This window comes from Pollachius pollachius (genome assembly GCF_949987615.1).
Source record: "Pollachius pollachius genome assembly, chromosome: 8".
NCBI classification, from domain to species: domain Eukaryota; kingdom Metazoa; phylum Chordata; class Actinopteri; order Gadiformes; family Gadidae; genus Pollachius; species Pollachius pollachius.
The window spans coordinates 7,802,018-7,817,775 of NC_136941.1; the positions used below are offsets into that span (position 1 = coordinate 7,802,018).

General features: G+C 45.9%; 1 protein-coding gene across 3 annotated transcripts in view; it reads right to left on the reverse strand.

Annotated features, from left to right (window-relative positions):
* The window catches only part of acot7 (acyl-CoA thioesterase 7), a gene marked incomplete at its 5' end in the record, with an annotated part of 44,601 nt that overhangs the window by 26,961 nt on the left and 1,882 nt on the right, over positions 1-15,758 (reverse strand). For 2 of the 3 annotated variants that reach the window (XM_079742476.1, XM_079742474.1), the window contains 3 exons: positions 482-573; positions 10,543-10,699; positions 13,506-13,623. In XM_079742476.1, coding sequence (XP_079598602.1) covers positions 482-573; positions 10,543-10,699; positions 13,506-13,623 — 367 coding nt within the window. Of the gene's footprint in view, positions 1-481; positions 574-10,542; positions 10,700-13,505; positions 13,624-14,545; positions 14,800-15,758 lie in introns of those variants that run through there. The other variant, XM_079742475.1, reaches the window with a different exon arrangement.

Here is a 15,758-nt window from a genome sequence, read left to right on the forward strand (position 1 = left end):
CTCAAGGAGAAGGTAGGGGTTAGACAGTACAGAGACAGGGTCATAAGGAGCCGGTAGGGGATAGACAGTACAGAGAGAGAGCATAAAGGAGCAGGTAGGGGTTAGACAGTACAGAGACAGGGCATTAAGGAGCAGGTAGAGTTTAAACAATAACCTTTACTCTAGTAAAAGCAAGGTGAGACAGGGACTCAACACCCTCATCACTAGACTGGAGGTTCTAAAACATTTCAGTTTTCCACCCAACAGATAATTTCAGTGTGTTTGAGGGACCCAACCGCACACTCAAAGAACGGTCTCGAGGAGGGTTCTGCGCGTTGTCGAGTCGCGACCCACCTCAAACTGGACTGCGACCCAATTTGGTACCCGACTCCTAGTTTGAGAACCCCTGCAACAAACCATCCTGCCTCCTAAAAAGGATGCAACGTCGAGAACACACTTCTAATCCCCTAATCCTGCCCCCAAACAGGAAGTAGACGGATACCTTGATGGGCGGGACGTCCAGGATCTTGTCCACGTTCTTCAGGGAGCAGGGAACGTACCACAGGGCCGCCTTGTTTGTCAGCTTCTTGGAACCTGCAGCCACAGGGAACACACCAAGGTTCTGGTTTATTTATAGCGATAATCCCGTGGTGAGGGTGCTGCCACTCACCAGCCAATCACCAACCCCCATCCCCCAATGTCCGTCATACAACAACAGAGGAATATCAGAACGTACGAAGGAAAGCACAATACAGGCCAGTTATGGAAATGTGGACGCATTACGAAACCAGTCAAGGGTACGACTGCACAATTCTGAAATGTTTCTAACCCAATATAAAGATGAAATGAGGCTGAATTACGCCAAATTGTGATGGAGAAAATCACATCACGCAGCATCAAGAAGCACAGTGTTCAGACACAGTGAGAGATAATAAAGTCCTGGTCGGATATATGAGGCAGCTTTATTGACATTAACACGGTTTACGATACAAAAACTCTATATAAGAGTACTAATGAATCAAGTACAGATACAGATACATGTATCAAGTACATGTATCTTAATCAATACTTTCTTCCTCAACATTTACTCACCCCTTTTTCAGTACCCACTGTGCTGTGCAGAAACAGTATGCTAATGTATTAGCACACCACGCAGATAATGTGTAATTGAAATGAAGTACTCCACATCCACACACAGCCTCCCCTTCCACAGAAATGATAGTCCATCAAAGGCATTATTTGGCTGTGGGAGCTGTTTTTGTGGCCGCATCTATCAAGATCACCGGTGCACTGATGTAATGGGATATTGTGAGCAATGGAGTCCTCTGCAGCATTCTGACAGTAAATAGTGTCTACAGAGTGTGTTTTCTAAATCATTATGTCATGTATTTCACACTATTTATAACCCTTCAGACATTTTTGTGTCGGGCTCATATACTCAGCTGGGAGTAGTTTTGTGTAGTTCTAGAAAGTTCTCCTTTTCTGTCGATCTGGAGACAGAAAATAACGAATCCTACATTGGAGGATCGAGGCGGAGGGGGTTGTCATAGCGATGTCTTCTCTCTTCTGCCTACACTTTCTTCCACTTCATTTGCTTACTAGCGGCAGGGGCCATTTTAAAGTGGTGTTGTTTTATTGGGGGGGGAGGAAAATGAGAAAGGTAAGGGAGGTCAGAGCTGAACAATAGATCAAGTCTACCTTGACTTACAAACGATCTTATTAAAAGTCTGATGCTGTCTGTTGCACTTCTAAAATCTTCCGGCTTCCTGCCGACATTCTGTCGCATTAATTTTACATCATCGCAGTCGTCATAACAACTCGGCGTCCCTTCTTCCTTCCCTTCACCTGTGTGCACAGGGCCAAGATGGCAACAGGCGACAACACAAGCGCCCTCCTAATGCACCTCAGGAACAGGTGGCCCCGCAGAGACACAGGGGCTCAAACTCAGCTACAGGGGGCTGCAGAGAGCACAGCGCCCAGCGGGGACCCCAGGTTGGAGATCAGGAGATAGAAAGACACCGGGTCAGTACCAGGAGAGAGAGACACCGAGTCAGAACCAGGAGAGAGAGCGGCACCGAGTCAGAACCAGGAGAAAGCGAGACCGAGTCAGAACCAGGAGAGAGAGAGACACTGAGTCAAAACCAGGAGAGAGAGAGACACCGAGTCAGAACCAGGAGAGAGAGAAACACCGAGTCAGAACCAGGAGAGAGAGAGACACCGAGCCAGAACCAAGAGAGAGAGACACTGAGTCAAAACCAGGAGAGCGAGCGACACCGAGTAAGAACCAGGAGAGAGAGCGGCACAGAGTCAGAACCAGGAGAGAGAGACACTGAATCAAAACCAGGAGAGCGAGCGACACGAGTAAGAACCAGAAGAGCGAGCGGGGCGAGAGACACCGAGTCAGAACCAGGATGAGAGAGCAGGGGTGGCTTACGGGAGGGCGGTTTCTGGGGAACGGCAGCATTAGCATTTCACGCCCGAGCGAGAGCGCCTGGCGGCGGTCAGGCAATGTTGCCATGCCGACCGCACTCTCTTTATAGCTCGCCGGCTCCCAAACGTATCGGCACGCAGGAAGTGGGGAACAGGGAGGTGTGTGCAGCCGCTCGCTGTGTGGTTACCTACGTCCGAGACGGAGGCATGTATGGTTGAGTGCGTGTGTGTGAGTGCGTGTCCGCATGTGTCCGTGTGTTTGTAAGTGTGTAAGCGTGCAAGTGCGTGCGGCACAACCACTTCAGTGTTAGCCGTGACTTTCTCTCTCCAATCAGAGGAGCGAGGCACCTTTGGGGTTTGGATTTTCAAAATACCACTAGTCAATAGAGCCAATTATAAAGCACCCTTATTGCATTGACATTCATTGCACCGTATATACAGTCGTAGCTTCATGATGCTTTTACTCGCATGCTAAAGAGAACAGGGAGAGTCAGCCTGAGACTCCCTTGGTGTAATAAAACAACATGGACGTCAGCCTGCCAAGATGTCAACTAAACCTCTTGATGCGTGACTTTAATCGGCAATCTCAATATCTTGGCCAGTGTTTAGTGTGTTTGTGCCAGTAATCAGTGTTTAGGAGCCGTGTTTGTGGTCAGCAGCTTCAGATGTTGGCCCAGCGCCAGCGATTTGTGTCGGCACTACATTATAAAATGACCCCCCCCCTACACACACACACACACACCTCTTTTTCACATGCCTGTTCTCCCGTCTCTATTCTTCAGCTCTCTTCATCCCTCTCTTCGTCTTCTGCTCATTTATATTTTTCTTCTTAGATAACATGGATCTGTATTGATCAAGGCAGAGTAATCTGGTTCATCATCTCTCTCTGTCTCTCTCACACACACACAGAGACAGAGAGACAAACGCAAATACAGAGAGACAGAGAAAGACTCACACACACACACACACTGAGAGACAGAGACGCACACACAAACAGAGAGACACATTTACAGAGAGACAGAGAGACACATTTACAGAGAGACAGAGAGACACACATACAGAGAGAGACAGAGACAGAGAGAGACACGTACAGAGAGAGACAGAGACACATTTACAGAGAGAGACAGAGACAGAGAGAGACACGTACAGAGAGAGACAGAGAGACACATTTACAGAGAGAGACAGAGACAGAGAGAGACACGTACAGAGAGAGACAGAGACACATTTACAGAGAGACAGAGACAGAGAGAGACAGAGACACATTTACAGAGAGAGACAGAGACAGAGAGAGACACGTACAGAGAGAGACAGAGAGACACATTTACAGAGAGACAGAGACACATTTACAGAGAGAGACAGAGACAGAGAGAGACACGTGCAGAGAGAGACAGAGAGACACATTTACAGAGAGACAGAGACACATATACAGAGAGAGACAGAGACAGAGAGAGACACGTACAGAGAGAGACAGAGAGACATTTACAGAGAGAGACAGAGAAAGAGAGAGACACGTACAGAGAGAGACAGAGCCAGAGAGAGACACAAACATACAGAGAGAGACAGAGCCAGAGAGACAGATGTAGAGAGGGATCTCTGTGCTCAATCTCCCACCCACCCTACCCCGCCCCCCCATGAGAGATTTTCCATCATTGCGCGCCAGCAGCAGCCGATTGCGCAGAGCGAGAGGTAAGAGACAGGCGACGAGTAAGTGGAGTTTAGAGGAACTTGAGGTAAACACAGATCTCTCTTTACATGTGGAGGACATGGAACGTCGAGTGAAGCTTTCTAAATATAAGTCTCTATCCAAACATCATCATCATAAACTAATGATGGGACGGCCCTCTAACGTCTGACGTCTGTGTGTGTGTGTGTGTGTGTGTGTGTGTGTGTGTGTGTGTGTGTGTGTGTGTCTGTCTGTTAGTGTATGTGTGTATATGTGTGTGAACGTTTGTGTATTGCGAGTGTAAAAATTCCATGTACTGTCCAATTGCATGAGAAACAGCTTGCCATAGCCCTTCATTATGTATTTCAGGGACAGGGCCAATGCCTGTGTGTATGCTCTGGCAGCATGTGTGTATCTATGCATTAGTTGCATCAACCATAACGAGCACGCATTAGACTGCATGAGTAAGGAAGAACGTGTGCTTTCCATGTTTCCCAACTCTGTGTGTGTGTGTGTGTGTGTGTGTGTGTGTGTGTGTGTGTGTGTGTGTGTGTGTGTGTGTGTGTGTGTTCACATGTATGAATGATTCATGCGTGTGCTTGTTTTTAAGCAGGCACGTTGCAGATCCCAGACTATGTGCCAGTGCCTGCATGTGTGTGTGTGTGTATGTTAGTATGTGCATGCGTGCGTGTCGGTGAACGTGTGTATGCATATGTGTGTGTGTGTGTTTATTTGTGTCATTATAGTCAATATTATCTTTTTAGAGTGTATGTACCTCAGTTTATATCTGAGTGTACGTGCGTGCGTGCGTGCGTGCGTGCGTGTGAAGCCAGCAGGGACAGTCATCAGCCTCCCCTGGGGCAACGAGACCTGACGAGATGCTGCCTGACTGACAAACACACACACATGGAGGCCCACACACACACAGACACACACACACACACACACACACACACACACACACTAACACTAGCATAAACACTCACACAGTAACACACACACTAGCATAAAGTCTAACACAGGAATACACACGAGATATCTCTAGCATTAACATTAATGCATCCACACACACACACACACACACACACACACACACTAACACTAGCATAAACACTAACACAGTAACACACACACTAGCATAAACTCTAACACAGGAATACACACGAGATATCTCTAGCATTAACATTAATGCATCCACACACACACACACACACACACACACACACACGGAATTGCAAATGCAAATGCAAATACGATTTGCACACACATTCAGACTTGAATTCACATCTCATGGACATGCACACACATACACACACACACACAAACACACACACACACGCGCGCACGTGCACTTGCAGCGCGTGCCAGTCACGCCACCACTCCACACACACCCGCCACATAGACAAAGCCACGCGTCATCCCCCCCTCAGCTCCCTCCACCCCTGTACACAGCAGCACCGAGCCAGTGCTGAGAGAAATCGTCGCCAGAATATCCCAACCCCATACTAGGTCTGGAGCCCTGGCCCCACGTCCTCCCCGGTCCATCCGTCATCCGGCAGCCCGGCCTGGGCAGGATCACAGGCCAGCCCCCCCCCTCTGCCTCCCCGCCCTGGCCCTCAGAGCTGCTATTCTTGGGAGCCACGGCGCCAGACGGCGGAGCCGAACGGGCTGAATCGGTGGAAGTGTTGTGGAGCCCGCGTGTGTTTCGGATCAGGGTGGGCGTGGGCCGGTGTGTAAGCGTGTGTTGGCAAGCGTGTGTGTGCTTGCGGGATAATAGACGGTGTTTAGGTGGGCTGTCTTTGTATGTGGATCCAAGGTCGCTCTATATGTGATTTTGAGTGTGTGCGTGTGTGCGTGCGTGCGTGTGTGTGATATGTGCTAGTAAGGGCATGACCTCATGTGCACACGTCTGCGGGGGTGGTGGGGGAAGGGGGAAGCGTGCAGGTGCATTGTCCAGGTCTCACAGGGCCAAAGGAGTGGGCTGCGTTCCAACAGACCTGGGCCGTGTTCCAATTTCAGGAAAGGCCCCTCCGGGATCAATACAGTTTTTTTTTTTGTTTCCTAAGAATGAAGTCCTATGTCTGAGACAGCCGTTTTGCTTCTTTTTCATGAAAGGTGATGTTGCCGGCTCTTAAAACGTTTAGACTGGCGTTACAAACGTACATCTGGTAGACAAACCTCCCAAGCTTATGCTGTCTAGCACACACGGATATCTTCAGTCTGATCGGCAATAGAGAACACTTATTGGAACGCAGCCCGGGTCTCGTAGGAAGCCGTGGGGAGTGGAACGGCCTACAGAAGTACTGTTGGAATGCAGCCCGGGTCTGACTGGGCCACAGTCAGAGTGTGAGACCGGACACTAACCCAACATGACAGAACAAACCGACGTCAGCTGATGTTAACCTCTCCTTCCCGCGCGCCTCCGCTGCTGGGGAACTTTAAAGGGCCAAACACATCATGCGCTCCAGCGGCACACGTGCACATACCTGCAGACACGCACACACACACACATGCACGCGTGCACACAGCTGCAGACGTGCGCATGGGCACGTCCCTGTAGACATGCACACGCGCACACACACAAGCCGACGGCACGAGTCCCGCACCCGCAGACGTGCACACATCTTCAGATGCGCACACATGCACACACCTGCAGACGTGCACACACAGACAGACGTGCAGACATGCCTGTGTGCACACACTTGCAGACGTGCACAAAGACACACCTGAGACCAGCAGGGCAGGCAAGGCCAGGCAATCAGTTGGCATGACGATATAGCAATGATGGAAAAATATGAGAGCGGAATTCCCCCCGGGAATCGGGTTCTCGGAACGTTGGCTTTTCCAAGTCTTAAAGGCTAGGTTACGGTAAAATGATCCGCTGTCCGGCCTTATCGGAACTATCAATGCAGCTTCCTGATTGGTCGATATTATTTCGATCACTGATGAAATCTCCAATAACTATAGTGATGACCCACACAGACACACACACACCCACACACTCACGATGAATATGTGCACACTGTAGGTGTTACCCTACGAGTTACAGGCTGCTGGAAAAAAACACAATGAATCAATGAAGAGAAGAGACAGGAAATAGAAATGCTTATTGATTAAAGCTTACAAAACCCCATTCACCATTCTGCAGGCCAATTTCACTCTGTCTTTTTCTCACTGGTGCCAGAAGCACACTTTTCCCCACTTTCTTTATTTTATCAAAAATGTTATATAACGACTAAATGAATAATTGAAATATTACCACCAAAAGCCATTCAAATGTAGCAATCTGGGTGACCAACACAGGGTGACCAGTGTATCATCCTTCACATAGCTCCCTCCCTGTTTTCCTCCCGGCCTCCCTCCCTCCCATCCCCATTTTTGGTGATCCCCTCCCTTCACGATGGACCCCTGTGTTGAGGGCTGTCCGTGGAGGTGCCCGTTTAAATTTTGCTCTCCACCTGTCATGTCACATCTGTGCACTCAGCGACCGACCGGCCCACCGGCCACGCAACCAGGCAACAAGGACAAGGCTGTTGCCAGGGCAACGGTCGCCTAGGGGATTCCTCTTTGTTTCTCACACCTTTTTTCTCCCCACGACACTCGTCTCTCTCTCTCTCTCTCTCTCTCTCTCTCTCTCTCTCTCTCTCTCTCTCTCTCTCTCTCTCTCTCTCTCTCTCTCTCTCTCTCTCTCTCTCTCTCTCTCTCTCTCTCTCTCTCTCTGCATCTCCTTCTCTCTCCCCTCTCTCTCTCATCAAAGTATTACTGGTACGTAAACATTAATAAATGAGCTACTGCTTAATGGTTCAGAGCATAAGGAGTGCGTCTGTCTGTGTGTTTGTGTTTAATGTGTGTGCATGCGTGCTTAAGTGCACACACTATCAATAATGTGAGAGATGCTGTCTGCCAATGTTCGGTCCCTTTCCATTTGCTCTCAGGACACTCACACTAACTCTGAGTCAGCTCATTGACACGCTTGCAAAGCAACACGTGCACGGCACGCACACATTGCGAAGCCAAAGATAATCAGCCCCGGTAACCAATGAGAATTAGCCTCAGCGTGACATAGGCCACGGTGATTACCGCATTGCTGCTTGTAGTTGTTGCACTCCAGTCAAGGCTTGTAAAACAGTGACTCATTAAGGGGTGGGGGGTGGGGTTGTGTAGGAGGGGGGAAAAGCTTTCAACCGCTGCAGAGCCTTATTAAGTCTTATGCTGCCATCTAGTGGTGAAAACAAATTATAGCCCTTTGACCCCATTAACCTTCTCTTGGACACAACAAGAGCAAGGTACTAAGTGATCATGGTTAGACTGTTATTTTATCAATTGGTTGCAGTGTCAAGGAATAATAAGGATTTTGGAAGGCATGAATAGATAATAAAGGTGGTCTGCAGATCAGGCCATACTAGTGGAGCGAACATGAGATGGAGGGCAGAAAGTGTTCACGGGCTAGACATACACTGGATGTAAGTTGAGATACATGTTCCTTGGAGGTTCATGGTGTGTTCAAGCTTTATGTTTTGATGATACAAGGGTTTCTAGCAAGGTTAATAAGGCTTTTTTTTTAGACGCTTTTATCCACAGCGACTTACAATAAGTACATAAGTACAACCCATTCTTAGCATAATGACTTGGGAGCAGTTTTAAAAAGAAAACCTAAAAGGACACACTAGTTGCCGATTTGTGAACCCAACCAAAATGTGATATGCCCCCAGGCTTTCAATAGCTTTCATTTGAGGTTTAGTACGAGGTCTTCATGATAATTCACTATGTGAATTATCATGAAGTGAGTGAATCAATAGCGGGTAGAGCGTTAATATCGTTTGATGAATCTTTTTTCAAACAATCTGGCTTGATTCCAAATTGAGTTCATTTCTTCTCGTATCATTCCCACAAATTTTGTTCCGCAGCGTTTCCAGAAACAGAGTGCTACAGGTTCACATTCTCCATTTCCCTTCCTGCGCGCTGTCTGCAAACAGCTTTTGATTAGGTTCGATACGCTTGCGTCTGAGAGAAGCATGTTCAGCTAAGAGTTGTGTAGTTCTGGGAGAAGAAGCACAGCAGAAGTATGTAGGCAAAACATAACGGACAGGGAGCTCAGGAGACGATGACATGAACATTGTGGTGGGATCTGTTCGAGGGAAGGGAACAGAAAGTGAACTACAGGGTCATAGTCTGAGGCCTTGGGAGCCCGTATGTTTCCGTGTGCGTTACAGAGCATGAGAATGTGAGCTATGTGAAATGGCTGCATGCCTGTGTGGGAGGTATGTCACAGGAGTGTTTCTGCTCGTGTTCTAGTTGATGGATGCTGATTGTATATCCGTTCATCTTATCTACGCTGGCATCACAGTAGAAGTAGGGTAAAGGTGAACCCGTCTAGAAACAATGATAATTGTTTATTTCATCAAATAAAACACAGCTTTGAATCACCCTGTTAATGAGAAGTGTTGACTCACATTTATATTTTACATTTAGGGCATATAGCAGAGGCTTTGGATAAAAGTGCCTGCTAAATGCCTTAACAACGGTTCATACACACATTCACACACCGACGTCGGAGTCAAACCATGCAGGCGACAGCGAGTTCATCGAGAGCAGTTAGGGTGAGGTGTCTTGCTCAAGGACACCCGCCACTCAGCTAGGACAAGTGGGGGATCGAGCTAGCAACCTTCCAGTTAGAAGATAACCCGCTCTACCTCTTGAGCTAAAGCAACCCGTCACAAATATGATCCATGATGTCCTTTTACGCATTGTGGAAGAAATCATATATATGACTGACTGTTTGTCGTAAAAATACACTGCTTCTTCTGCTCTGTGTATGGACTTTACCTTATGTCATCATCAATTCATTCCTCCTAGTACAACTTACAAACATGCAAGCCTATATATGGACACACGCCTGTAGATATGAGGGACGCACCTGTCTCTCTTCACCTTATCTTATGGCGTTATATGGACATGATTATATGAACAGTGTCTTGCGTGTCAGACTAAAACTTGGATCTACAGCATTGCAACAAGACAAAATCTGTACTAATAATCCCATCCTTACCCTAACCACTCGATTAAGATGCCGGAACCTAGTGTACAATCAAAAGGGATGAGACAATATTGGGAGTTCAACTCACAACCAACATTGAAAGCCCTCAGGTACAAACGTCATAAAAACGATTCGGTTCATTCTCATGTTGAACAACTACACTGCCACATCACTACGCAGTGGGTCTCAAACCAGCAACCCCAGGATAGCAAGCCAAAGGACTGGTTATAGCATTTTAAAGCATCATACCGGTCTTGGGAATAAAACCATGGTAACCGTTTCTCCTGGTTTCACCAGGACATCGGTTAAGACTGTTCACTCACGCAGACCATCCGCCATGGTCCTACCAGTCATCGGAAGTGACCTTTACCCATGTGGATGCCTCTCAGTCACTCTGTCATACATGCCATCGATTACAGTCCTTCTCCCCTACCTGTGAGGACGTTCTCGGACATGACGTGGACCTGGACCTCCACCGAATGCTTGGAGGTGTAGGTGATCTCTGCACACACATGGGCCACCTCTCCGATGAACATCGGCGACAGGAACTCCGTCTTCTCCACTCGCCCCAGCACGGCAACGCAGCGGTCCTGCAGCAGAGAGGACAGGGCGGACACACCATGAAGACGACAACGAGCAATGGGGTGTACGGAGGCTAGGCCTACCGATGGATGTATTTGGCAAGGCATCGTTATTTATGTAGCACCCATCATACACAGAGGATATTCTTAGTCCTTTACATACGCAGGAATCACATTTGAAAGGACAATCGTTTAAAGACAAACCTAAAATAAAACATTTAGGTCAAGAATATATGCCAGCCACAAAGCGGACATTACTTTTTTCTTTTATGAAAAGCCACGGCAAACAGAAAAGTTTGAGCCCTGATTTAATAGCATATATTTGTCTTCTTCGGGCTGGCCAACATGAAAGCATCGCAGAAGAAAGCGATGTTGAAGTTGTTTGAAATTATTATGAGGGCTATTGAGGGTAAATGCTAGGAAAAATAAGCATGATGAACACACCTTAGTTACTGCATGTCCAAATTACTAGATGTTATCTAGTTAAATATACTTTGCATGAGTTCATGTTTGTATATGGACCTATCCCTTCAAGGTTCATAAATCTACAGTCATGTATTCGTGTCTTTGTATGATGATGGCTGATGTGGGTAAAAGGTGAACTTGGGTGTGATTGGAAGTAGCATCAGACAAGGCACTCCTTTACGCTACAGGATATGCACAAGATAAAAATACGCATAAAATGTGCAATGAGCTTGTGTGTGCAGTACCAAATCAGTTTGCTTACTGATTAAGCACAAAGTTCACAGCTTTTACACTGCTACCACCATCACTACTGACTACCTAATATTACTAACAACACCACCACTACCTTATACCACTAGCACCACCACCAACACTACCACCATCACTACCTACAACCACCACCATCAACGCCACCACCACAATCACTACCTAATACTGCCACTACCACCACCACCTAGTAACACCAACACCACCACCACTACCTAATACTACAAGCCCCACCACCACCCCTACCACCATCACTCCCTTATACTACCACTACTACCACAACCTACGAACACCACCTCCACCATCACATACTACCACCATCTCCACCACAAACAACATCACTACCTAATACTAGTAGCACCACAACCACCACCACCACTAACACTACCTACTACCACCACCACCTAGTAACAACACCACCAGCAGCACTTCCTAATATAACTAGTAACACCACCACCACCACTACCAGCATCATTACCTAATACTACCACCACCACCACAACCTACTAACACCACAACATACTACCACCATCTCCACTACAAACAACCACTATCACAACGTAATACTATTAGCACCACCCCTACCACCACATACTATTACCAACACCATTAACTTATACTACCACCATCACTACCTAATACTATTACCAACACCATTACCTTATACTACCACCATCACTGCCTAATACTATTACCAACACCACTACCTTATACTACCACCATCACTACCTAATACTATTACCAACACCACTACCTTATACTACCACCATCACTACCTAATACTATTACCAACACCACTACCTTATACTACCACCATCACTACCTAATACTATTACCAACACCACTACCTTATACTACCACCATCACTACCTAATACTATTACCAACACCACTACCTTATACTACCACCATCACTACCTAATACTATTACCAACACCACTACCTTATACAACCACCATCACTACCTAATACTATTACCAACACCACTACCTTATACTACCACCATCACTACCTAATACTATTACCAACACCACTACCTTATACTACCACCATCACTACCTAATACTATTACCAACACCATTACCTTATACTACCACCATCACTACCTAATACTATTACCAACACCACTACCTTATACTACCACCATCACTACCTAATACTATTACCAACACCACTACCTTATACTACCACCATCACTACCTAATACTATTACCAACACCCCTACCTTATACTACCACCATCACTACCTAATACTATTACCAACACCATTACCTTATACTACCACCATCACTACCTAATACTATTACCAACACCATTACCTTATACTACCACCATCACTACCTAATACTATTACCAACACCACTACTTTATACTACCATCAACACTACCTAATACTATTACCAACACCCCTACCTTATACTACCACCATCACTACCTAATACTATTACCAACACCATTACCTTATACTACCACCATCACTACCTAATACTATTACCAACACCACTACCTTATACTACCACCATCACTACCTAATACTATTACCAACACCCCTACCTTATACTACCACCATCACTACCTAATACTATTACCAACACCATTACCTTATACTACCACCATCACTACCTAATACTATTACCAACACCCCTACCTTATACTACCACCATCACTACCTAATACTATTACCAACACCACTACCTTATACTACCACTATCACTACCTAATACTATTACCAACACCCCTACCTTATACTACCACCATCACTACCTAATACTATTACCAACACCCCTACCTTATACTACCACCATCACTACCTAATACTATTACCAACACCATTACCTTATACTACCACCATCACTACCTAATACTATTACCAACACCACTACCTTATACTACCACCATCACTACCTAATACTATTACCAACACCACTACCTAATACTACCACCATCACTACCTAATACTATTACCAACACCACTACCTTATACTACCACCACCATCACCATCTCTCCTTGCCTTGCCTGCATACTAAATATACTCTAAATCGAGACCATAAAACCGACATAGATAACCCCCCCCCCCCCTCACCCCATCCTGCGTGTTGCAGTGGCGTGTGCTGATGATGCCCCCGGCCTCCTCGATCATCTTCAGGATGGTGCCACCGTGCACGCTGCCGAAGATGTTTGCATCGTCCGGTCGCATGAGCCTAGCGGACAACAACACAGTAGGACATGGTGAACGCTACGGCGTCTTGCAGATGTTACTCCTCGATGCTTAATCACATGCTAAGTCTGCGCTATGGTTTGGTATTTTTATTTATTTGCATGGTAAGAAAATGTAAACAACGCATAGTAGATGCATTAGCATCACACAGCTATATATTACATACGCATAACACAGCGAAGATACATACTATGGGTCTGTTGCTCCCTTGACCTTTGACCCTTGGTCTGAGGCAAAATACACATGAATTTGACAGTGAGAATTCAACTTTTGCACTTAGTTTAAACAGCAGGTCACAAATCTCGATATTGTGATATTGGTGTCATGTATCAGACACATTGATCAATCAAAGTGTGCCATACATATCAGAGCAGCTACAAACAAAAGTATACTTGATGCACCAACAGTTTATGAAAACAACTGGAGAGAATGCAGAGTAGCTGCCGGAATCAGAACAGGTTGAGTAGTAGTGCAGATAGGTCACCAGAACAAGATATGTTGACTGGAATTGCTAGAACACAAGGGTCACTTTGTCTCCTTTATTACAGTGCCATTCATTCCTTTACTGTTCTGACGCCTCAACTGAAACCAACAAAAGAAGATCAGAGGTGGATGTCATCATCAGACTACAATGTACTGCTTCATTGTAAATCTGTCTTTCTGTGTATGTGTGCCTGTATTGTATGTGTGTGCTTGTCTGTCTGTCTGTGTGTACTGTATTTGTGCATTTGTCTGTCTGTGTGTGTATGAACTGTATGTGTGTGTCTGTCTGTGTGTGTTTGAACTGTGCGTGTGTGTGTGTCTGTCTCTGTCTGTGTGTGTTTGCACTGTATGTCTGCATTTATCTGTGTCTGTGTGTATTAATGTTCTTACGTACTGTTTGTGTGCATGTGTGTGCGGGCTACCTGCTGAGCTGGTGTCTGGTCCCCAGATGGGAGTCGCTCCCCTGTTCCTGATACATCTCCCTACTCAGTTTTCTGATGAGGACTTGTTGCCGTTCATTATGCAACCTGCGCTCCTCAATCATCCGTCTAGTGCCCCGTGGCATAAAGCAATTCATCCTCGATCTCTCTATCCCTCCAGTCCCGGTGACTGTAGGTGACTCTCTCGCTAGGCCGTCTCCCCTCTGTGTGTGAGTGTCACAAAGCAACATCCACATTCACGTTTCAGGATGAAACATAGTGTTCTCTACCACAACAAAACGTTGACTCCGCCTCCGGAGCCACCCCTACTATGATACGCCGGTGAACAAGGACATCTGTCAACGCAGCTCGGTTGCCATGGGAACGGCCACAGCTACCGGTTGCCTCTTAGGATGTAGGCAGGAGGTAGCGGCCTAGCAGGCTGTTATTAATACGAGAAGGCATCGTGCTGTTTGACCTGCGCTGATAAGCACTTTGTTAGCACAACGTGCTAGCCGAGCCATACTGTAAACTGCCCTTTATTTTTTCTATTTTACTTAAACAGTTCCATGGTTTTACCATGTCGAATAACATGCCACATATGAAGAAATTGTCATTTGTATGCCTGTAAATTAGTATTTTCCTACTTTGTTAATAGCTTTAAAAACATAGCTATAAAACAAAGAGGTATTGTCCAGGTTAGGCTCACATGGTGAATCGCCATGGTAACTGAACCGAGAGAAGTTTAGGTATCGGAAAGCGAAATATTCTTGCATTCACTGAATTCTCACCCCTTTAACCTGAAAACAAGCTCCTTGAAACTCAGCTCAACAAACAGGTTTCTGCTTTGAGAATGGAATGTGTCATCATGTCAAAACATGCGGTCATAATCATATGGTACTTTTCAAAGTCTAGAAAATGTATTTATCACAAGATTATAACCCTAAAAAAAGGAAAATTGAATTGGGTATTTTGAATTGATCCAGCTAATACATCTTACAACTTGTACATGAAGGTATCTTAACAAAATACTAAACTACTTCAACCCTTTTAACCCCCTAATAATATGTAATATTCCAATACATGATAAAATTAGATTATCTTCCAATATATATTTTAATCTGCATAAACACACAACAATAAAGACAAGCACTGGTACCTGTGAGGAAAATAGCCAGGGAAAAGATGGGACGATTTGAACAACCTCATAATAGTC